Raw genomic sequence first — 22,870 nt, 5'->3', positions numbered from 1 at the left:
CTCCGATTAAAGAAGAGAAAAAAAAAACAAAAACCCAAACCCCACCCGCTTCAGAACCGTGGCTGACGCGTTTCAGAGGGAGGAGAGAACCGAGGAGCCGGGAATGAGCCCTGCCGGGGGGGAGGAGAGAACCGAGGAGCCGGGGCTGAGCCCTGCCGGGGGGGAGGAGAGAACCGAGGAGCCGGGGCTGAGCCCTGCAGGAGGGGAGGAGAGAACCGAGGAGCCGGGGCTGAGCCCTGCAGGAGGGGAGGAGAGAACCGAGGAGCCGGGAATGAGCCCTGCGGCGGGGAGGAGAGAACCGAGGAGCCGGGGCTGAGCCCTGCGGGGGGGGAGGAGAGAACCGAGGAGCCGGGGCTGACCCCTGCGGGGGCTGCTCTGCGCGGCTGGGGCTGGACCAGGCTCCCTCCCCAGGGAAGCTCCCACCTCTGGGAAGCTCCCAGCTCCGGGAATCCCAGCTTTAGGGGGGGGGGACGAGGGGCGGCTGGGGCGGACACCGGGTACCACCACACTCAGGCCCTTTCACACGGGTTTTATTACGCTCCATCGAGCCGGGTGGTGGTGGGGGGGCACCGGCAGCCGTTAACCGGGGCGTCGTTCCCTTCCCTTCCCAGCTAAGAAACGCGGTAGCGGCTCCCAGGGCTCCCTCAGCCTTCGGAGCCGGGCGCTGCCTGCCGCTCCCGCCGGCGCTGGAGGATGCGGTAGGCGCGGAGGCCGCACAGGTACCCGCCGTACACCGTGAGCAGCATCATGGAACCGGAGAAGGCCTTGTAGCCCCAATCGGCCAGCTGCTTGCCGGACACCATGGTTACGCCTGCAACGATAAGGCGGCGGTAAGCGGGGTCGGGAACGCTCCCAGCTCTCCCCTCCCCGGTCCAGGGTCTCCCGGTCCCAGCCCCCTACCTGCGCCCCGCGACTCCGGTGCTGCGGCGCGGTTCCGGCCCGTCACGTGATGCCGCCGCGCTGCCTGCTGGGAGCGAGGAGCTCGCTCGGGAGCCGCGGCGCCCCCTCGCGGGGTGGGGGTGGGGGTGGGGGTGGGGGTGGAGGGCGGGCGGCGCTCGGGCTCTGAGGCAGCGCAGCCCCGGCGGGCCCGGCCTCGGCTGTGCGCGGGATGGAGCCCAACCCGCCCCGCTCTTGAGGCACCCGGAGGCCTCGCAGCCCTGGCCTCAGCTGTGCGCGGGATGGAGCCCAACCCGCCCCGCTCCTGAGGCGCCCTGACGCAGCGCAGCCCTGGCGGGCCCGGCCTCGGCTGTGCGCGGGATGGAGCCCAACCCGCCCCGCTCCTGAGGCGCCCGGAGGCCTCGCAGCCCCAGAGCCTCAGGCAGGAGGCCGTGCCCACCCCACCGCCCCCAAAAGCTCTTCTCCCACCGCGCCAGGAGCCCTTTGCCAGCCGTGAAGAGCGCGGGCACAGCGCTGCCCCCAAGGCCCCGCCGAGCCCCGAGGCTGTTAGAGCCGGGCTGGTCCCCTTCTCCTCTCCCCCTCTGCCCCAGGTCCTGAGGCCGCAGCCTCCTGCGGCGCCGGGATGTGCTGAGGCTGCAGAACATAACTCCAAATGGCAAAGGCAAGACTTTTTATAGCTCGCGGGCTCCAGCGCTCCCGCCAGGCACAAGCTGAGTGAGGGGAAGAGCAGCCCCTGGGCACCCCCCAGGGTGAAGCTTGGGGCCTTTGGGAAACACTCTGAGGGGGCTGCAGGGCCCTGCCTGAGCAGTGTCAGAGGTACCCAGAGCAGGAGGGGGTTCTCAAAGCGCTTCCAGCTAAACCCAAGGACAAATCCAGCTCTGCAGCTCCAGGCAGGTCCTGGCAAGCCAGGGTGGGACTGCGGTGTGTCTAGGGGAGGAGAGCTAGGAGACCCTCACTCCTGTGTAAGCCTCATGTCTGAGCACTTGAGCTGGGATTCCTGAAGCACTTTAAGACAAAGGGAAGTCAAAGTGGTGCCAGCCCTGCAGGAACCCACCCGACTTCCTTTATCCCCCCATCCAACCTCAGTAAGGTTCCTCATTAGGGGAAGCCGATGCTGGCTGCTTTCTGTACGTAGTTTGGTTGAATTTAAAGGTCGTAGGGTGCCTAGTGAGAAAGTGTGTCTAATAAAAGGCACAGAAACAACTGCAGTGCTAGCAGATTAAATTCCCCCAGCAAGAGGCTGAGTGGGAGGGCTAACAGTCCTAGAAAGGTCACTCGGTGCAAGATGCATTTCAAAGAAAGACAGGGACAAGGCAAGTCCAGGAAAAGCAGTTGGGAATAGATGAATAAAACAGCTCAGCATGTCCCAAGAAGCCAAGACATCAAGGAAGGGGAAGGCTGGGGCACAGTGGGGTCCTGGCCTGGCTCCTGCAGGCCCCAGGTAGAAGAGTTTGGATTCTGAACCCAGTTCAGCATTACGGTCTCAACCATCTTTGGTCCCACAGCCAAACGCTGGAACTGCTGCTGAGGAAAAGCAAGTGGGACACTGTGTTATGTTGTGACTGAACAGTGACCTGCTGGGGCATTCTTGCTGTTTCTGGGACAGCACACAAGGCTACGGAGCCAGGAGGGAACTGACAGTGCCCTGTTCTGCGCACAGCGAGTCCAGCAGGCACCATCCCAAAGACAGCCATACACCAGAGCAAAGAGCGGGTCTCCTCTCCCCTCTCCAAGTTTATTATTACTTCCAATGTTTGTAAAGTAGGCTGCTAGTCAGAGACTAGGACCTGGAACCGGGGGTGGACAGCAAGACCTGCAGCAGCTCCAGCCTGCCAGCCCAGACAGGGATCAGTGAACCGCTGGACGTGCCGGCCTGCACAAACATGAGCGGAGGGAGCCAGCTTGAGAGGGGCACGTGGCACCCGGCCGGACAAGGGGCAGGTTGCAAAGGCATGAGACCTCTGTCCTCTCCTGTGATGTTGGAGGTCTCCTTGTACCTCTTGTGGATCACGTATCTGTTGCTGCCCCTTGTGCTAGTGGGCCGATTCCAGCACCCTCGCTGGAGGAGCACCAGGGGAAGTGTGGAACCTGCTTTTCTCAGCTCCTTGTAAAGCCAGGTTGTAGAAGCAAAGACTGGCCTAAGGCACAGACTGGAGCAAGCCAGAGGGAAGGCAGAAAAAAAAAAAGCTGCTGTGGATCATTCATCTAAAAGCAACATGACCCAACCGCTCTGCCAGGTACGCTGCCAAGGGCTACACAGCCTGCCAGCTGCTCAGAAAACTTTGGTGCAGTTGGTCCCTGCGTTGCCACAGCCAGCCAGAGGACAAGCTGATACGAAGGAGAAGGGCTGTCCAGGGACGGTCAGCGGGCACGGAATTAGCACAGGCAAATCTGCAACAGCAGGGGAGCTCCTGGGGTGCAGGGGTCAGATTTGGAGGCAAGAGCAAAATAAAACAAAACAAGCTGTGAAGTCTGGCTCTGGAGCTGCCCTCACACACAAAGCAGTGTGAGGGCACACACAGTTCAGTGGGAGCAGCTGGCAGCGGCTGGGGAAGCAGCCCATAGCAGGGTGGCAAAGAATGCTGGTTTTCTGTGCTGGTGCTTCTTGGAGAGGCATTCTCAGGCCTTTCAAAAGTCCTTAGGAGCTTCTTTTTGCCCCTGTGGAGCCTGGCAGGGAACAGTGCCCTCTCCTCAAGGCAGTTAAGCCAAAAGCAACGACAGCGAGCATGAAAGGGCTGGATTCATGCAAAGTGGCCCCACAGGGCTAACAACAAAGCTCATTGTCCCAGGCAGTGCCTCCTGCACAGCCCACGGGGATCAAGATGACCTGGCAGGGTCCCTCCAAGAACGGAATCCATCACAGCAAGAGAAGGTGAAAGGAGGAAGATGCTCAGCCCCACTCAGGGCAGACCTTAGACAGCAGCAGAAGCTAAATGAGCCCTTCAAAGAGAGGGAGATCAGCAGGTACCTCTGTGCAGATTCCAGGCTTAGGTTGGCAGTGTCCAGGGCTGAGAAGGGGAACCTCTGCCCTTCCAGCACTCTGCAAAGGCTCCCAGGAAATCCGGGCTCCGTAGAAAGCTGTAGCAGCAGCAAGTTGGTGCAGGCAGGAGCTCTCCGTTCGTCTCAGCAGGCTGAGCCCCCTTACATGTGCTCAGGGTGGTTCTGGAGACACTTGATGACATCAGTAACGGGTTTGCCTTCGTAGCAGATCTGATACACAGCTGTGAAGAGGGGGAACCTGCAGGCAGATGAACAAAGTCACCCTCCGCACTGCCACCAGAGCTGGCAGAGCCAGAGCACCTCAACTCCTCTTGCAACGTGCTGGATTGCTGGGGAGGAGCAAGGGGGGATGCTAGCACTGTGTCTCACCCCCAACAAGGCCATTCCTGCCCAGCTGGTTTGAGGTGGGCAGCACAGAGATTGACCTGAACAGCCCAGACACCGAGGGTGGGTTTCCCCTTCCACAGCTGCAGGAAAGATCCCTGCCCCACCCCGAAAAAGCGGACAAGAGAGATGACAGCACTCACTTCTCCACCATGTTCTTGCTTTTAAGGATGTGATGCAGCTCAGCAGACGTCTGGGGACCCTGCAGCTTCTGCCCATTCAACATCTCCTTTTCCAGCTGCTCAATAGACTGAAACAACCCAAGAGTGAGGGGGGAGCTGGACCCTGCAGCCCCTCTGCTGCCCCATGTTCCTTCCCTGGGTCCAGGCTGCGGCACTGGGTGAGTGAAGGCAGGATACCACGGTGCTAGCTGGGTTCACCTGCTTTCCTGCTGTCATGGTTTAACCCCAGCCAGTAACTGAGCAGGTTGATGGAGATGTCAGTGTTGCCTGCTCCCCACTCTCCTTACCTTCCCAGTCTTGGCAAAAGCCTCAGCCACCTTGCGGTTGCGGCCACCATAGCAGGTAGTGATGAGGTCAGCCACCCCACAGCTCTCCAGGAAGGTGGAGGGGGTGACAGGGCCCTTACAGAAGAGTTTGGCAAAGCCAATCATCTCCATCAGTCCCAGACGGATCACGGCAGCCTTTGTGTTGTCTCCGTAGCCAAGCCCATCACAGAAACCAGCTCCTACAGCCACGATGTTCTGGAAAACAACAGCAGCATGGAGGGATGGGTTCCTAACAGAGCTTAGGGCTGTGACTGTGAGCTGCCTGCGTGGTCCCAAGGATGGGCTCCTGCCTGCCACTGCTTCTGATCATCATCCCAGCAAGCAGCTGAACAGGACATGTCCACAGTCCCCTCCAAAATCTGGCCTTTGACCCAAAGGTCTCAGTGAGCCACAGCCCAATATTCAAATGTCTGCCTCCTCCCCAGAGCTCCCTGCAAAGCCCTGGAGAGCTGCAGCCTCTGCTAACCACGACACCCACACACCCTGTGAGCCCATCACCCACCTTGAGAGCCCCGCAGATCTCTACAGTGTCGGCTTCCTGCACCACTGTCACCCGAAAGTTTGGCGTCTGCATCAGCTCCTTCAGTGTCTGCCCGTGCTGCATGTTCTTGCAGCCTGATGTGAGACAAGGGGGTGGGGAGAGAGGAGGAAGATGATGGGGGAAGACCCCGAGGTGGGACCCCACAGCTCTCCTGCCCGATGGCACTGCCCCTGCAGCTAGTGCAGCGGGAGGAAGCTGTTGCCCTAGTGATGGACATTTGCAGGTCCATACAGCACCAAGCACAGGTTGCCTGGCAGATAAGCAAGTTCAGCCTTGGAATTCCCAGAAGATGAGGACAATCCCTACTGCTGTGTCAAGCCAGACAGAGCTGACATGCCCAGGAGATTAAAGGCATCTTCAAAGGCTGGAAACTTGGGTTTGGAAACTGCTGTTCTCCCTGTTCCTGACGTGTCCTGCGCAAGAGCGTTTCTGTGAGCTCTCAGGGAGAGCAGGTTCTACTTACACCTCTCCAGTCTCTGCAGCCTCCTGCACAGCACATTTGCTTTTGTTTCAAACACACTTTGAATCCTGTAACTTCTAACCCAGCAAACTGTTCTGTTGGGTTTAGCTGCTGTGCATGAGTCAGTGTGCAGGATGTTAGGAGCAGTCAGCAGGTGAATGTTCAAGCAGCCCTGGCTGGCAATAACGTGGGATCCAGATGAGCATCCCTTGAATCCCAAGGAAATGAAGGTAGGAACTCTATTTTTAATGGGCCTCTTGGTGTCCACCCCTTTAACTTCTGCCTGACAGACTGCCTGATGCTTGGAGTCTGTGCTGGCAGAACTCTTAGACGCACAACTCCACTTATAATGAAGTGGAGCAATCACATCATAACCCTTCTGAACGAGTTCAGATGGATCTTACAGAATCTCATTGCCTCACTGGAGGCAGATGGGAGTTTCAGCTGCACCATGCTCACCCCTTTGGCTCTTCCAGCTCATCAGGAACGAAGGCTGCCAAGGAGGAGGGATGTTGGCTGCTTACCGATGGTTGTTTCACAGAACTTCTCTTCTGCCACTTCATTGGCAATGTTGGCCCCCATGAGGACGCTCATCTCTATTCCCAGTTTCTCGTGGATAATGTCTGAGATCAGCCTCAGCCCATCTGGTCCTTCATCCACCCCCTGGGACACAACCAGGGACAGAGGTGAGCCCCTGTTTCCCCTCCCAGAGACCTGCCTCCACCTGCTCCAATCCCATCTCTCCCTGTGCTGCCGTGTTCCGACTCTCATCCCAACATATCCCCCTCCCAATGCTCAGCTGCACCCCCTTCCTCACAGCGCTCGAGGTTCCCTCACCCTTTTCCTCCACCAATGCACTTCCAAATCCCCACAAAGCCTCTACTCCCCCTTCCCACTCTCCCAACACCCCCATAACCCTGGAGCCCAGTTTCTGCTCCAAAAACCCCAGCCTCTCCAAGCCAGGCTGCTTCCAGCTAAACCTCCTTGGACCAGCACCCCAGCGAGCTGCCCAGGCCAGCGCTTCTCCTGTGCACACCTTGATGAGCGACACCCCAACAGCATCTTTCTTCACGTGGCCCTTGAGCTGGTCACAAATTTTGCCAATGAACTGGTGGGGCACCACAAACAGAAGAACGTCGGCCCCAGCGCAGGCTTTCAGCAGGTCTGGCTCTGCGACCTGAGAGAGTATCACTGGCATCAGGGACATGGCCTGGAGTTGTGTGGTGAGTGTCCCCTGAACTCAGGGCAAGGGGAGCTTGAGAGCAGCTGCTGGTGGCTTCCTCATAAGGGAAGGAAGGGCACGGAGTCCCTGCCCTCAGGTCCTGTTTAGGGGGCTGGCAGGGCAGTGGGGCTGGAGCAGAGTAGGGCCAAAGCAGCCCGAGCTGGTCCCACAGAAGTGGTGCAAAGAACCAGGGTCATCCTAGGGCTCTCCATGAGCCAGAGCCTGCCTTGGGGTTGAGCGTAGAGCTGTGGGGCAGCTGTCTCTCTGTGCACTGCCAGCTCAGAGGCAGCCACATGGCCTCAAGCCCAGTTAGCGGGATGCCAGAGCGGGGGCAAAGGTGGGTGGTGAGAGCAGCCAGGGCTGCAGCTTGTCCAAGCATGGATCAAGGTCACCAGGAGGGTGTAACTGAGTCCCCACAGCCCGGTGCATCCCTACCTTCAACCCCCCCAGTGCACAGGACCCAGCAGAGCTCCATTTACCTCTCACCAGAGCGCCTGGCTGGCAGCACCGGCCCTCACCCACTGGTGGGCCCACACTCACCACGTTGGGGGGCAGCTTGTGCCCTGGCAGGTACTTGACATTTTCGTGCTCCGTGTTGATGATTTCGGTGAGCCGCCGGCCTCCCACCTCCTCCTCCAGCACCCACATGTTCACCTGGGTCTCAAAGGTGCTCAGCCGCGCCGCATTGCTGCCAGCGATCTTGGCGATGGCCGAGCCCCTGCGTGGGCAGAGCAAAACCAGAGGCAATGGGCACCGAGGACACCAGCAAGCCTGATGTCCCTCACACAGGGGTCCTGGTGCAACGGGGACGGCTCACACCAGGTACCGTGGGGCACTGGGGAGGAGGTGACCCCGAGTGCCCAGGCAGCGAGCGCTCACCAGTTGCCAGAGCCCACGACGCAGACCTTCTTGCCACCCATGGTACGGGGGGGAGAGCCCGGGCGCTGCGCAGCGCTGAGCCCGCTGCTGGTATTTCAAGGCTGCCCGGAGCAGGGGCGGCCCCGTTCCGCCTCTGGCTCCGCCTCGGCTCCCACGGGGGTGGAAACAGGGCACCCCTGCCCCCGGGACCGGCTGCTTCCCTGGGCACAGCCCCAGGGCGGCATCGCAGGACCCGCTGCAGATCACTAAAGTGAGATCCCAAATCTCAGCAGTACCCACACTCCTGCCTGCTGAGCACCGCTGCCCCTTTCTCTGCATAAAAGCACTTTATTTCCCCTCCCTTCCTAAAAAAATACCAGGGTTCTTTCCCACTCCCCCAGTAAACACAAACCAGCTGGCTGCAGAGCCAGGACCCAACTGCCTGATCTCAGGCAAACTGACCTTCCCTTCCCCCCCACCTGTAAAATACCCTATTTCTACTTTTCTGAACAAGGCAGGGCAAAGAGTGATGCCCCTTTTGCACAGTTTTAAACCCTTATATGTAAAGTTTAATACAGTTTCCTCCAAGTTATGCCCTGCTCCCAGAGGGCTTGTAACAGGCTGCCACAACTCTGCCAGGCAGTGGTGTGGAAACTGGGCTGTCTACATTTTAGCAGCCGCTTGGACCATTGGACTTCCAGTTTTGCTCAAGTTACTTTGTTTACCACAAAAGCACTTTGCAAAGGCTTAAGGGATTCTGCAAGCCAGGAGATCTTTACTTGAAAGGCTCGCTATAAAAGGCCAAAACATGAAGAACATTTTCTCTCCAGTCTCCCAACCCAGTTGGTTGTTATAAAAAAGAAACGGAGATAAATCCTGTCCTTTCCCAGGGAAGTAAATGAAGTGTCACAGAGGCAGCTGCAGAGAGAAGCGTGCTGTCAGCACAGAAAGAGGGAGGACAGCTTCCTTGACAGGAGGCTTTTATTAAAACTGGGTGACATCTACAAGGATACAGTACAAAAAAAAACATTTGGTCCATGGAAAAACCCATAATACTCAGTTAAGAAAAGCAGTTACTCTGCAACAACTATGTTTGCCTACGCAGTACTCAGCATCCTTCACGTGTGATCACCCTGAGGAGTCAGCGGGCTGCTTCACCAGCACCAAGACCTTTCACCCCAGTACCACAGAGGAGCCATTTCTCTTAAGGGGGCAAAGGAGAAGGGAAGTCGCGAGTCTATTACTCACAGACACGTAGTAACACACACAAGGAGTAGGGCCACCTTCTCAACAGCACCAAGGCTGGGTGTGGGGATGAGGGGGGGGTTGTCAGTAACACGACTTTGCAGCTATTCCAAGAGTATGACCAACTTTCAAGTCCATTTGTGTTACAGGCCTGAGCAGAACTCCAGAGATCCAGGTTAGGAGCAGCTGTTCCCTTAGGCCTGACCACTAGTAATTCATTCCATGAAGAGCATCTGGGCTGCTACTTCTCACAGTAAAGAAAACCTATTTGTACATTCCTGGACCATGCTGGGCCTTACAGCAGCCCCAGAACCTAAAACTTCTCTAAAAAACAAAGAGGAGCTTCAGCACAGCAACAGCCACCACCGCCGCGTGCGCTCAGAGCTCTGTCCATCCCCAAGGACTGTCCCGTTCCAGCCTCGGAGCCACACGAAGGAGCCTCTGGTCCCCACAGCAAGTGACACAGATTATTGTTCCAAAGCAACGAGCCTACAGCGCTGCTCCCCCTGCACAATTCCACAGGCAGTGGCGGTGTCCCCTCTCCTGGTCCAGGGCAAACAAGCAGCAGATGGTTTGCAGGAACCGCAAGCGTCGGCTTTCTGAGCGCAGTGATGTCTCACCACCTCAGTGCTTCCACATCCCCCCTGCCCCCTGCAACATCCCTTCTTCCCTGTGATCCCAGCCCAGGAGAGTCTATCAAAGAACACGAAGGGAACAAGGCAGGGGAAGAGGGACGAGGGAAGAAGCAATTCTCTACACAGTCCAGTGACTTCCTCGAGGAGGAGAGTGACCTATGAGGCAGCCCAGTGCAGCAGCACCCTCGGAGCGAGGGAGTAAGGGCAGGGAGGTATGTCAGCTCATTGGCATCCTGCTCTCTACATCTCACAGCACCTTGGCTGTAGGACGAGGCAGGGAAAAAGACGAGCCACAGAACTCCACCCTTATGGCAGATCCAGGCAGGTCTCACGTGTGCCACAACTAGATGCTAGTTGGGGAGGACCGGGCTGTGGTTTCTGAACTCGAGAAATGCTCCGAGGCAGCAGTCCTACTGGCTACTGGGGACACTACAGGCAGTGCAGAGTCAAGGGGAGGCTCTCAGAAGCCTTGGGACTGACAAGGCAACAGTCAGGAAGAAAACCAGGTAGAAATGTGTGCTCATTGGAGCCTGTCTGCTCGCCACACCCCAGAAGACCCCAGGTTGTCCTGGAGCTGCCCTGACAGGGACAATGCCAGGAGGAATAATGATGCAGGCCTCGCTGCTCTCCACAAATAGCTGTCATGCCTTCTGGCTGGGGAGGAGAGGAGCAGCCTATGTGTTACGGATTCCCAGGGCCTGCTCCAGTTCCTGCCTTCTTTGCTGCACCTGCAAGCGAAGCCAGAACAGCAGCATTAACATACCCTGATTGCACAGCACCTCAGCATCTGACCCAGCTGGAAAAGGGGGAGCTCAAACCTGGATGAAGATGCACTGGCAGCATCCACAGGTGAGGCTCAGTGCTGCTGCCACCATCAGCATGGAGTGACAGGCATGGAGAGGGACCCCCGCTCAGGGGACACTCACCTTGGAGTAGAAGTATCTGCACACCGCCTCCTGCGCCCAGGGCTGGAAGTAGAACTCAGCTCTACGTTCCTCTTCAGGATTCCCAACAACATCAGTCATTGTCTGGAGAGCACAAAGGACAAAACCGTTCAGGGAGTGCTACAGCTTTTGGCAGCGCTGAGCAAACACCCACCCCCTTCCTCAAAGACATTTCAGTACAGTCAGGGCAGGTCCTGATGCCTCTTGCTTTCTGAGCAGGAAATGGCCTCTCTCTGCAGGAGCTGGTTATAATGAGGGAAGTGTGAGGGAAGGTGGATCCAGTCACACAAGACAAAGCTTTTTACCTTTAAGTCGCGGCACTGGGACTGCAGCCAGTCGTTGATGAAGCCCTGAGGATCTCGGGCAAAGCTCAGCATGAACTCCCGCTGGGTCTTCAGCTGGTTAATTGTCTCTATTGTTTCATGAATCTGAAGGGGAAAAGCACAGCAACCAAACCGTTGAATAGGGAATAAAAATAGAAACATGGAGAGACCCACAAGGCAAATTCTTATGCTCCCCTAGCTGACTTACACCTATCAGCCAGAATTTTCAACTCCCACTTTCCTGCTCTAAAGATTACCAACTTTCCCACTGACCATTTGCTTTACAACTGCCCTTCCAGGTAAAGCCACCTGTTTTCAACCAGAGCTGACCCTGCTGCAGCTTCCACTGCACAAAAAAGCACAGCTGAACTCCTGTCCCATCCAGGGCCCACCTGGTCTGGAGACAGAATCCCACCCAGCCCTGAGGGTAGGCCTGAAGGAGCTTTTCCTACCTTGTTATCCAGAGCAGCGATTTCCTGTTGACTGGCTGTGGACAGCAGAAAGGAATTCATCTGAGTTTTCAAGGTATCATCCACCTCCACATCGATATCATAGCAAGCTGTTTTCTTCTGGTCATTTGGGTCAACACTAAGAGCATTCACAAGAAAGAAGCCAAAGTGAGTGAGTACCTTAATAAAACACCAAGTTGTAGCTCCTCCAAGGATGCTGCAGTGTACAGACTGAAGGTAGGGACAAGCTAAGCTGGACTTAAGCTTTGGTTCTGACACCAAGCAGCAAAGCTCCACTGATGGCTTTGCAGTGCAAGGCCTAAGTGATTGTTCCAAGCAGGTTTCTTTCTATCTACAAATGCCTGAACAGCATGAACATGGGAGCACCTTGGGGAAAAGAGGGCTGTGGTAAATGGGAGAGGCAGCTGTTGTACAAAGAAGCAAGGGGAGGCAACATGGGAACTGCTGCTGAAAATCAGAACCTGCTACACCCTCTCGCTGTGCCAGCCTCACCCATGTGATTCTCTTGTGATTCTTGTGATCCCTTCCACTCCTTCTTCCTAGAACTTTCTAGAACAAGTGGAGCAGTCTCACCTGATCACATGATTAATGATGATGGGTTCTGGGGGCATCAGCAACGCGTGAAGTCTTTGTGGGATCTCAGAGAACTTCATCCGCTGAGACTCAAATATCTGCAACAGAAACCCAGAGCTAAGGAAAGGCAGAGGGAGCTCAGTGCCAGCCACCACTGGCTACTGATGAGGGAAAGCCAGGACAGTCAGAGAATCATAGAATCATAGAATGGTCTGTGTTGGAAGGGACCCCAAGGGCCACAGAGCTCCAACCCCCCTGCCACAGGCAGGGACACCAACCTCCAGGCCTGGAGCTACACAAGGCTGCCCAGGGCCCCATCCAACCTGGCCTTGAACACCTCCAGGGACAGGGAATCCACTACCTCTCTGGGCAGCCCCTTCCAGCCCCTCACCACTCTCTCTGTAAAAAACTTCCCCCTAATATCTAATCTAAACCTTCCCTCCTTTAGCTTTAGTCCATTCCCCCTTGTCCTGCCATTATCTGCTCTTTTAAAAAGTCGAATCCCCTCCTGTTCCTCTGCTCCCTTCAGGTACTGGGAGGCTGCAATGAGGTCCCCCCGCAGCCTTCTCTTCTCCAGGCTGAACAAGCCCAGTTCCCTCAGCCTCTCTTTGTAGGGCAGGTGCTCCAGCCCTCTAATCATCCTTGTGGCTCCTCTGAACCCTCTCCAACAGTTCCACATCCTTCTTGTATCAGTCACTTGTTCCAGGAGCAGTTACCTGCTGCAGGTATTTGTCACAGATGACGTATTCCCGCTCGTGGGGGTCCTGCAGCTTGTGGGTCTTGATGTATTGCCACAGGGCCTGGATGATCACCGGGCGGGTCTGAGTGTGGATCCCCAAGAGACGAGCCAAACGGGGATCCAGTTTGAACTGGGGAGGCTGAAACAAAAAGAGCACAGGGAGGTGAGATGGCCACAGACAGGGCTAACGGCACGCGCCCAGCGCTGCTCCTCCCAGCAGCCTACCTGGTAATCCAGCATCAGGAGGACAGTACAGCGCACATTTACATCGCCAGGCCTCTTCACCTGGAAGCCATCTGTCTCCTGAGTTGTAGCAGTCCTATGCCACTGAACAGGAGAGGGAATTTGCTTGGTTCTCTTTGCTCCCGCTGCTTGGCACCCAACCAACCTGCCAGCAAATCCCACCCACCTCGAGCGAGTTCCCGTTATTCCCACTTACAGCTCGAAACAAGAGTTAATTCATTTGTTCAAAGCCCCAGTGAGTCAAAGAAAAAGCCAAGGGGAAGAATTCAAGAGCTCCTGGCTCCCAGCCACTTGTTCAAACCTCGAGTTTCCCCACCCTTCAAGCTACAGATGCCATACAGAACCTGTCTGCTGACACACCAACCCACTTTCAGAGGTAACACAGCAAAAAGAACCTCACCTCTACCAGGTGATTGTCAGGGCCATACAGGTCTTTATCAAGTTCAATGACCAGAGATTTAAAGAAGGATGAGAACTTTCTTTTCTGCTTGGTGGCATCATATTTGGACAAAGCAGACTGCAAGCAACACAGGAGGGAAAAGTGTTAGGACAGCAAGTCTCAGCACTCAAGCACAGCCACCGTGCACGACAGCGTTCCTTTTAAGTTCTGAACACCTAAATTCACCAGTGTGCGCTTGAAAACTCAAGTTCCAGGTCAGAAAGTGGGAGACTGGAGTTAAAGACGAGCTTGCAGGAATGAAATCACTCAGCAGTTACACGCAATGCAAGTGCCCTGGTCCTCAGAGCCAGGGTACACAAGTGCCACCGATCTCTCTCACCATTCATTCTTAGAGCTATAAGAACTTTGTATAACTCATGTCCTGCCACGGGGATACCCATCGGTCTCCAAGTTGGGCTCTCGGTCTCTTCACCATCAGACTCCTTGGAAAACAGAGATGAAGGAGGATATCAAGCCCCTAGCTACACTCTCAGACGCTAAGAAACTGTTTTCATTGCCAATTCCAGATCCGTAGTCACCTCTGTGGTTGGGTTTTTTGACACTTACATCTTCCAGCAGCCGTCCTTCCACCCGAAGCTCCCAGGAGGCGACTGTTCCTTCACCATCCTCTGCATCTGACTTGGCTGGATTGAAGGTATTGGAGATAAAAATACGCAGCTTTCGTTTTTGCTAAGAGAAAAAGCATTGGCTCAACGTTAGTTCTGAAATACAGTGCTGACTGTCTGGCTGATGCTTTGTTAGAACTAAGCTTAAGGTTTTTAGCTGTGTGCTACTCCCCTCTCCCAGGGCAGACAGGAAGGAAAGAGGCATTTCTAGTTCCACTTCTTGGTTATGTCTGAAGCATTAGGATCACAGTGACACGTGCTGAGCTTCAGCACCCTCCTCCTCAGGGGAACAAAAGCCTCCAAACCTCACCTGTGACACTGGCCTGGTTCAGAATTAACCTCCCCAAGCAGCCAGCACAGGTGAGCTGAGTCAGCCTGTGCTGTTTTCCACACCCCCTGACACCATAAAAGGGGCTGGTTGGGGAGGGGCACTGGTTTTGGTGCCTCCAGGGCAGTCTGAGTGTGGCTGGGGGAACTGGGTTGGTCAGTCCTTGTGATGTGCAGCACTCTGTAATCACTGACTAGGTAAGATACTCTGGCTATCACCAGGTCTGAGTGTAACTGGCTCTTATTGTTCTACTTTCACAGTGATTTTAAGGACCCACAGGACCCATGGTCTTTATCCCACCCCAGGGATGCTCTGTCTCCTTCTTCTCTGTGAGTGAATGAGTGGTGTGTGGTGCTCAGCCACTGTTTGGGGGGTGGGGGCTAAGCCACCACAAACACCCACTACAACCCACCCTTACCTTAATGGGTCGCTTCAGAGCCTCCTGGATATCCAATCTCTTCCTCATGATCGTCTGGTCCAATTTCCTTTCAAAGGCCAGCAAGTCCATGTAGGCCTGAGACTCAGGGACGAGCTCACGAATCTACAACCAGCCGAGACCGCAAATCACCACCCGCTCCGGCCGCCAGCCCGCGTCCCGCAGCCGCCACCCCACGTGCCACTCACCCTCTGAGGTAGGATTTTGTCAGCCATCTTCTTCTTTTTAGCACTGTGGAGGAAGGAGATGCACACACAGACACAAACACACACACAGAGGTGTTAAAAGGGCAGCTGCTTTGTGTGAATTCAACCCCTCTGTGCGGCTCACACCGCGGCTGCTCGTGGAGGGAGCCGGAGGGTGGCTTGTTCTCTGGGTCTGTACTGCAGCAGCAGCATGCTCAGGCACAGGCTCTCTTTTCCAGGGCTTTCTATTCCCCACAGCACCGTGCCTGATGGGCCTTGTGACAGCAGCCTCATTCCCTGGAGGCTTTGCCCCTCCATGAGTGCTTAGAAAGCGGGGTGACACCGTGCTGGACCCGCTGCACTGATGGCACCTGCACCTCTGACCTCAATTAACTTTCAATTGACTTTTCCAGGAGATGTGTTTTACACCAAAGGGATTCCCAAGGAATCACATCATCCCACTGGAAACATACCACGAACAGCTCTGGCCCAGACCCCCACACCCCCAAGGGGCTCTACACACCGACATCCCTCTCAGCCACCCAACCAGCTGCCCCTGTGGGAAGCCTGAAGGCTGAGTGCCTCGACAGCAAGCAGAAAAGCTTCCAGCCTGTAACACCAGCAAGGACCAACCCTCCCCGGGGGCACAGTCAGTGAGGACTCTCCAGTCCAGGGATGCCCTCCTGCACCCCCAAACCCCGCCTCTCCCCGTGGGCCCTGCAGGGACAGCAGCGCTGTGTCTGTGCCCCCACTGCCTGGTGATGCCCCCGGCACTGCCGCTCCTTACTTGTGGTTGCGGTTGGGCACTGCCTGCGGTTGCACCTGCTGCAGCTGCTGCGGCGCCGGCCTCTTGCGGGCCTGGTCCAGGCTGGCCTGCGCCATCCCGGGCCGCACCGCCGGGCTCCCGCCGTAACCGGGAGGACCCATAGAAGGGCCCTGAGGAGCCAACCGACTACCCGGTAACATTCCGGGTCGCTGCGGAGAGAAGAGAACCGATCCAGCCGCCAGCGGGAGGGACCTGGGCCGTCCCCGCCGCCTCCCCAGCTCCCTCCCGCCCCGCCCCGCGCAGCGCCGGTCAGCGCAACCCAGCCGGCCCCTCCCCCGCCTCACCGGGTAGGCGGCTCCCGGCAGCGGCGAACGGTACAGGCCCTGCCCCGGAGCCGGGCCCATGCGAACCGGCCCACCCGGCGCGCCCGGCCCCAGCGCACCGGCCCCGGCAGCGGCCCCACCGCCGCCGCCGCTGGGAGTCACCGACTGGAAGCCCGCCCGCGCCGCCATCTTCTCCAGCACAAAGGGGGAGCGGGCCGGAACCGGACGGCCGCCGTAGAGAGCCCGCGCGGCCGCCGCGCTAGAGGGGCGTCGCCCTCAACTGTCGCCCTCTGCCGGTTGGAGGACCACGTTAGGGGGCGGGGCGGGGTATGGGGGTTGGGGGGGGATATAGGGGCATGTGGGGGGATATGGGGTTGTATGGGGGGCATATAGGGGCTTGTGGGGGTACGTGGGGGGATATGGGGTTGAGTGGGGGGTATAGGGGCTTGTGTGGGGGTATTTTGGGGGATTTGGGGCTGTATGGGGGGATATAGGGGCTTGTGGGGTTGAGTGGGGGGATATGGGGTTGAGTGGGGGATATAGGGGCTTGTGGGGATATTTTGGGGGATATGGGGTTGTGTGTGGGGGTATAGGGGCTTGTAGGGGTATGTGGGGGGATATGGGGTTGTGTGTGGGGAATATAGGGGCTTGTGGGGGCATGTCGGGGGATATGGGGTTGTATGGGGGGGTATAGGGGCTTGTGGGGGTACATCGGGGGATATGGGGTTGTATGGGGGGATATAGGGGCTTGTGGGGGTATTTTGGGGGATAGGGGGTTGTATGGGGGGATCTAGGGGCCTGTGGGGGTATGTCGGGGGATATGGGGTTGTGTGTGGGGATATAGGGGCTTGTGGGGGTATTTTGGGGGATATGGGGTTGTATGGGGGGGTATGTCGGGGGATATGGGGTTGTATGAGGGAATATAAGGGCTTGTGAGGGTATTTCGAGGGATATGGGGTTGTGTGGGGGGGATCTAGGGGCTTGTGTGGATATTTTGGGGGATATGGGGTTGTGTGGGGGGATATAGGGGCTTGTGGGAGTACATGGGGGGATATGGGGTTGTATGGGGGGGATATAGGGGCTTGTGGGGGTATTTTGGGGGATATGGGGTTGTATGGGGGGATCAAGGGGCTTGTGGGGGGTATGTCGGGGGATATGGGGTTGTATGGGGGGATATAGGGGCTTGTGGGGGTATTTCGAGGGATATGGGGTTGTGTGTGGGGGATATAGGGACTTGTGGGGGTATTTCGAGGGATATGGGGTTGTGTGTGGGGGATATAGGGACTTGTGGGGGTATTTTGGAGGATATGGGGTTGTATGGGGGGATATAGGGGCTTGTGGGGGTATTTTGGGGGATATGGGGTTGTATGGGGGGATATAGGGGCTTGTGGGGATATTTTGGGGGATAGGGGGTTGTATGGAGGGGATATAGGGGCTTGTGGGGGTATGTGGGGGGATATGGGGTTGTATGGGGGATATAGGGGCTTGTGGGGGGTATGTCAGGGGATATGGGGTTGTATGGGGGGATATAGGGGCTTGGGGGGGTATTTTGGGGGGTATGGGGTTGTGTGTGGGGATATAGGGGCTTGTGGGGGTATTTTGGGGGATATGGGGTTGTATGGGGGGATATAGGGACTTGTGGGGGTATTTCGAGGGATATGGGGTTGTATGGGGGGATATAGGGGCTTGTGGGGGTATTTTGGGGGATAGGGGGTTGTATGGGGGGGATATAGGGGCTTGTGGGGGTATTTTGGGGGATAAGCTCCCTTCTGGGGTACACAGGGTCTCTCCTCCTTTTGCCTGGCTGGTTTCAGCTGCAGCCTCAGGGTCCCAGCACAGGAGCTGTTCAGAGCTGCTCTGGGGTCAGGGAGGGTTGGACCATCCATCCCAGCCCATACCTGTACCCCTCACGTGCCTATTGTGGGAGCTGCTGATCCCAAATCCACCCTGGCTCTGGGATGTGCTCCAGGAAGGCAGCTCCACCCCAGGGATGGGAGACTCCAAGTAACTTTATGGGGCTGTAAATGGGTGTGAATGGGGTGGGTTTGCTCAGGTTTAGGCTGAGCCCTGGGGAAAGGATTCCTGTCTCCCCTGACCACCACTTGGGTTGCTACAGAAACACTATAGGAAGATTAAAAGCTGCTTTCTGTAAGCATTAGCACTGAGTTCCCAACTCCCCAGAGCAATTCCCCCTGTGGTTGCTCAGGGAGCAGAAGGGACACAAATCCATCTCTCCTTTAATCTGGGGTGGGGGGGGGTGGGGGGGGAATGGCTGTGAGTATCAATTAACCAATTAATGATGAGCATGGGACATTTCAGAGGCCTCCCTGGACGCTGAGGAAAGAAGCAGGGATGTGCTGGCACCTTTTTTCTGCCTGACACAGGGTTTCCTACCCTGGCTAAAAGCAGGAGGCTTGGAGTGTTGTCTCAGCATCCCTGTGTCCCTGCAGTTCATTTAATGCCACCTCCAAGGGGCCTGGTGCCCAGCAGCCTCATGAAATATTCATGGGGAGGAAAAGCAGTGGAACTTATCTGCTCTGTATTGTTCAGATGCAACTTTGAGACTTAAAACCTGGCAGGAGCCTTTTTTGGAGGGGGGGGGCAGGCTGGAAAGCTGCCTGGCCCTCCTGGGAGGGACACACAGTGTGAGAGGGAAGGGAAAGCAAGGACCAAGCTGAGAAGTGGGGAGAGGGAAGTGAGACTTAGAGGGCTGCTTGGCTTGGCACAAGGGTCTTGAGAGACCCCCACATTGCATGAGCTGAGCTGAGAGCGTGCCCAGGGATGCTCTGACCAGTCCTCCTTCTCCCCATGTATTTTGTAATAACAACCCCAGCATCCTTGGCTTGGTGCCTCTTTACTCTTCTCCTTTTTCCCTTCCTCTGCCCTGAGGGTTTGGTTGGTTCCCTCCTCCTGAGTAGAAAGGGTTTACAAAACATTACCCTGTGCCACCCTCATTTTACTGGCACAAGGCAGCTCCTCTGAAACCTCCTTCCCCAAACCTCTGTGTGTGTCTGGCTCCAGGCAGCCACACAGCATCCAGGGCTGTGTAATTATATCTCAGCCCCTGTTTCTGCTGGCAGCTTGAGCAAGTGGCAACCAGGAATTATTGCCAGGGAGGAGAAGAGGTGATGCTATCTCAGCCGTGGTTACGTGCAGGGAGCGTGGTTCATCCTCACCCTGTAGGGTTTTGGCAGCCACACGGTCCACAAGGTGTGGGAACAGGTGCTGCTCAGCCTCCCTGGCCTTGGTGTGTCACACCCTGTCCTCACCTGCATCATCACTGGGTCTGGTCTTGTTCAGCATCGTTATCCCTGACCTGGGTGAAGGGGTTGGATGCTCCCTCAGTGAGTTTGCAGATGACACTGAGCTGGGAGGAGGTGTGGGTCTGCCTGAGGGTGGGGAGGCTCTTCAGAGGGGTCTGGACAGGCTGGATCCATGGGATGAGGCCAATGGGATGAGGTTTAACAAGGCCAAGGGCAAAGTGATGCACATGGGACAGAACAACCCCCAGCAGCTACAGGCTGGGGGGAGGTTGGCTGGAGAGCTGTCAGGCAGAGAAGGACCTGGGGGTGTTGGGTGACTGACCATGAGCCAGCAGTGTGCCCAGATGGCCAGCAAGGCCAAGGGCATCCTGGCTTGTGTCAGACCCAGCGTGGCCAGTAGGGCTGGGGAGGGGATTGTCCCCCTGGACTGGGCACTGGGGAGGCTGCACCTCCAGTGCTGGGTCCAGTTCTGGGCTCCTCAGTATCAGAAGGACATTGGGGTCCTGGAGCAAGTCCAGAGAAGGGCAACCAGGCTGGGGAAGGGGCTGGAGGGTGAATCCTCTGAGGAGCAGCTGGGGGTGTTGAGCCTGGAGAAGAGGAGGCTGAGGGGAGACCTTCTCCCCACCTCCCCTGCCCTGCCAGGAGGGTGCAGAGAGGTGGGTGATGGTCTCTTCAGCCCGGGGACAGGAGATAGAACAAGGGGAAATGGCATGAAGCTGTGCTAGGGCAGGGTTAGATTGGATCTTAGAAAAAAATCTGTTACTGAAAGAGTTGTCAGGGCTGGAACAGGGGCCTGGAGCAGGGTTAGGGCTGGGACAGGCTGCCCAGGGAGGGGCTGAGTCCCCATCGCTGGATGTGTTCAGAAAAAGGGTTGATGAGGTGCTCAGGGATCTGGTTCAGCTCAGGATGGGAATGCTTGGACTGGATGATCTTCAAAGGTCTCTTCCAACCTGGTGATCCTGTCAGTGATGATTCCTGTGAGATATAATTGCCTCCTCACCCTGTGCAGGGTGTGAGTGTCGCTGTGCTGAGTGACGGAGAGATTCGGGCGCGTGATGCCTGCGCCGCACACCTCGCCGGCTGCCTGTCCGCCGCACTCCCGTGTGGGGATGGCACTGGCTGGGCTGGTTTTGGGGTCCAGGCACCTCCTCTTATGGGGCTGTTCCAGGCTCTGACTCGCTGCAGCAGGGAACTCAGATGGCTGCAGCGGGGCTGGGGATGGGACTGTGCAGCGCGACGCTGGGACAGATGGATGGGGTGACCTGCTCCCAGCACCGCCCAGCAGGTTAACTGGGAGCTGTAGAGGAGATTACAGCTTGCAGAGAGGGGGGGTCACCACCCAGCCCCTGCAAGAAGAGCTGCTGCAGAGGCAGCAGGCATGGTCAGCTGCTCCAGCTACTCACAGTGGCTGCCTGCAATTAATTTAGGCTCATTAACTCCCTTCTGGGCTTAGCTACATCATCCCGTCCCTATTCAAAGCCCACCCTGTGGCTTTTGCAGCACCAGCTCTGGCAGAGGAGGACCAGAATAGCAGCAAAACCCCTTCTCCTTGGAATGCAAAACACCCGCCTGCCATTTCCAGGAGCAGCAGGGCCGTGGCCAGAGCAGGGTGACCAGGGGCAGTTTGGCATTTCAGCACTCCCTGCCCACTGCCTGCTCCCTGTTACTCACCCTCCCTGGGGTCCTGAGGGCTTTTTTTGGATGCCCAGTGTTGGATCTGATGTGTTACTGGTTGTACCTGGAATTTTTTAGGACGTGTGTGCGTTTGGCTCGTGCTCCAGCTGCCCCTAAAGTCGGTTACATTAAACCCAGGTGATGTTCAAGCTTGGGACTCATGGCAGCGGCTCTCAGGTGTCTGTCCCCAGCCACAGGAGCTGTGAGGGATTAGCAGCTGTGCTGGTGTTAATTCTCCTCCTTCCACTGCCAGGTTCCTGTCCTGCAGTCCCCAGAGCGAGCATCCCTTGGGGAGCGTTCACAGGATGGGGCAGTGATGCTGGAGCTGCCCTGGGTACCCAGAGCAACCCCCAAAATGACCTTGGATGTGACTGGCAGCATCAGAGCTGGTGTTAAACAGTATTCACCAGCACATTTAAAGACACTGCTGGACCAAAGTGTCATCCTCCCCCTCCCTCACAGACTAAGGGGGGGTTGGAAGAGACCTCAAGAGATGATCAAGTCCAACCCCCCCTCTTTTTACTCTCAGCTCCAGGATTTCATTGATGCCTTCAAGAACATCCCAAGGTGATGCCATCCCAAGGTGATGCCATCCCAAGGTGATGCCATCCCAAGATGATGCCATCCCAAGACGATGCTATCCCAAGACGATGCCTTCCTTGGGTGGATGGGGAACCTTTTCCAGCAGCTCAGCCAGAGAGAAACGCTCGGTGTTCATGAGTTATATCATTCTTTATATCATCGTTAAGAGTAGCAGGTATTGATGTACAATGCATCTGTCATCTTATTGTGCTTCCTATGAAAATGTGTGTACATAGTACAGATACCAGAGAGAATTCAACACTTTATACACTCGAAGGCATTCAGAGATCAGGAACAGGAAAAAAAAATGGCACAAGAACAAGGCCTAGATGCTACTGGATGGGTATCTACACTGATATGATGCATATAGAGAGAGATATATATATATGTACACATATATATATAGTCATATATATTATATATAAGAAATATAAAATGCAGATGACGTATTAGAAACCAAAGAAATGAAAGAAAAGTGTCTGCTTCAACAGGTGAGCATCAAGGTCGAATCCCAGCCCCGTCTTTAAAAGCTTTAATGGGCAAGAGAGAGAAAGAGAAAAAAAGAAAATAAATAAATGCAATGAAACATTAGGAAAAATCCATAAGAAAATTTATGGATGTGGCCGACCCGTCGTCTTTGGGCGATCGCTGGATACAAAGGACTGACCCCCCAGTTCCGAATTTTGGTCAGGAAGCAAAATAATAATAATTAATAATAATCATAACAATAATTAATAACAACAATAAGAAAACCCAAACTGCAGTTTAGAAATAATAATTACCAAAAAAGACTTATTGCAAAAGCTCTTAAAGATAAGTAGCACTTCAGCCCTGGGAAGGCTCTTGCTTGATGTGCAAGTGGCTCGTTGTCCTGGGGGCTGGTGGGGGCTGGGAATGGTGGGGAGTAGGGGGACCAATTTCCACTGGCCCAAGAGCAAAATGACAGGACATTTGCAGCCCCAGGGACAGAGACGCAGCTGTGCCGGATGGATGGACGGACCCTGGCTGCCGGGATGGGTCTCTGCGTGCCGGGGACAGGGCAGCAACGGGAGAAGCAGCAGCGGTCCCAGGGCAGGCACCCCAGAGATGCTCGGGGCTTGCGGTGCCTGGGGGCAGCTGCTGTTGGGGGAGGAGAGGTGGGGGGGGAAAGGGGGTGGGGGGGCTCAGTGGGGTGGGAGTCTGTGGTCCTGGGGACCGCAGCACCCT

General features: G+C 56.3%; 3 protein-coding genes across 5 annotated transcripts; all 3 read right to left on the bottom strand.

Moving 5' to 3' along the window:
- Nucleotides 1-514: 514 nt before the first annotated feature.
- Nucleotides 515-1,019, bottom strand: COX14 (cytochrome c oxidase assembly factor COX14). Its single transcript, XM_084277159.1, has 2 exons — nt 901-1,019; nt 515-811 (listed from the first exon to the last, which is right to left on the bottom strand). The coding sequence occupies exon 2, from the start codon at nt 801-803 to the stop codon at nt 645-647; it is 159 nt and encodes a 52-aa protein (XP_084133285.1). The 5' UTR covers nt 804-811; nt 901-1,019; the 3' UTR covers nt 515-644.
- Nucleotides 1,020-1,589: 570 nt separating this feature from the next.
- Nucleotides 1,590-7,965, bottom strand: GPD1 (glycerol-3-phosphate dehydrogenase 1). 2 transcript variants are annotated; one of them, XR_014617918.1, is made up of 9 exons: nt 7,892-7,965; nt 7,553-7,730; nt 6,827-6,967; nt 6,315-6,453; nt 5,292-5,404; nt 4,751-4,984; nt 4,425-4,531; nt 3,866-4,135; nt 1,590-2,418 (listed from the first exon to the last, which is right to left on the bottom strand). XR_014617918.1 is itself a non-coding variant. In XM_084277119.1 (8 exons), the coding sequence occupies exons 1-8, from the start codon at nt 7,930-7,932 to the stop codon at nt 4,039-4,041; spliced, it is 1,050 nt and encodes a 349-aa protein (XP_084133245.1). In that variant the 5' UTR covers nt 7,933-7,965; the 3' UTR covers nt 2,602-4,038. The 2 variants fall into 2 exon arrangements, 1 of the variants encoding a protein (XP_084133245.1); XM_084277119.1 differs by lacking the exon at nt 1,590-2,418 and having other exon boundaries at nt 2,602-4,135.
- An 872-nt stretch (nt 7,966-8,837) lies between these two features.
- SMARCD1 (SWI/SNF related BAF chromatin remodeling complex subunit D1) lies at nt 8,838-16,373 on the bottom strand. 2 transcript variants are annotated; one of them, XM_084277283.1, is made up of 13 exons: nt 16,167-16,342; nt 15,844-16,031; nt 15,060-15,102; nt 14,854-14,976; nt 14,049-14,171; nt 13,443-13,559; nt 13,025-13,126; nt 12,777-12,938; nt 12,061-12,158; nt 11,470-11,605; nt 11,000-11,122; nt 10,677-10,778; nt 8,838-10,478 (listed from the first exon to the last, which is right to left on the bottom strand). In XM_084277283.1, the coding sequence occupies exons 1-13, from the start codon at nt 16,332-16,334 to the stop codon at nt 10,425-10,427; spliced, it is 1,539 nt and encodes a 512-aa protein (XP_084133409.1). In that variant the 5' UTR covers nt 16,335-16,342; the 3' UTR covers nt 8,838-10,424. The 2 variants fall into 2 exon arrangements, with proteins under 2 accessions (XP_084133409.1, XP_084133408.1); XM_084277282.1 differs by lacking the exon at nt 11,000-11,122 and having other exon boundaries at nt 16,167-16,373.
- Between the last annotated feature and the right edge of the window lie 6,497 nt (nt 16,374-22,870).

This window comes from Gallinula chloropus (assembly GCF_964237585.1).
Source record: "Gallinula chloropus genome assembly, chromosome: 31".
NCBI classification, from domain to species: domain Eukaryota; kingdom Metazoa; phylum Chordata; class Aves; order Gruiformes; family Rallidae; genus Gallinula; species Gallinula chloropus.
This window is presented reverse-complemented; position numbering and strand designations above follow the sequence as displayed.

What these genes read in the sequence shown, in the direction of transcription:
- COX14 (XM_084277159.1), bottom strand. Translation starts at nt 803, where the DNA reads ATGGTGTCCGGCAAGCAGCTGGCCGATTGGGGCTACAAGGCCTTCTCC.
- GPD1 (XM_084277119.1), bottom strand. Translation starts at nt 7,932, where the DNA reads ATGGGTGGCAAGAAGGTCTGCGTCGTGGGCTCTGGCAACTG. An exon ending in GTTCTGTGAAACAACCATCG is followed by an intron (nt 5,405 to 6,314) that starts GTAAGCAGCCAA and finishes GTCTCACATCAG; the next exon opens with GCTGCAAGAACATGCAGCAC. An exon ending in CTTTTGCCAAGACTGGGAAG is followed by an intron (nt 4,532 to 4,750) that starts GTAAGGAGAGTG and finishes GGGTTGTTTCAG; the next exon opens with TCTATTGAGCAGCTGGAAAA.
- SMARCD1 (XM_084277283.1), bottom strand. Translation starts at nt 16,334, where the DNA reads ATGGCGGCGCGGGCGGGCTTCCAGTCGGTGACTCCCAGCGGCGGCGGC. An exon ending in GTGCCCAACCGCAACCACAA is followed by an intron (nt 15,103 to 15,843) that starts GTAAGGAGCGGC and finishes CTTCCTCCACAG; the next exon opens with TGCTAAAAAGAAGAAGATGG. An exon ending in ACAAAATCCTACCTCAGAGG is followed by an intron (nt 14,977 to 15,059) that starts GTGAGTGGCACG and finishes GGCTGGTTGTAG; the next exon opens with ATTCGTGAGCTCGTCCCTGA.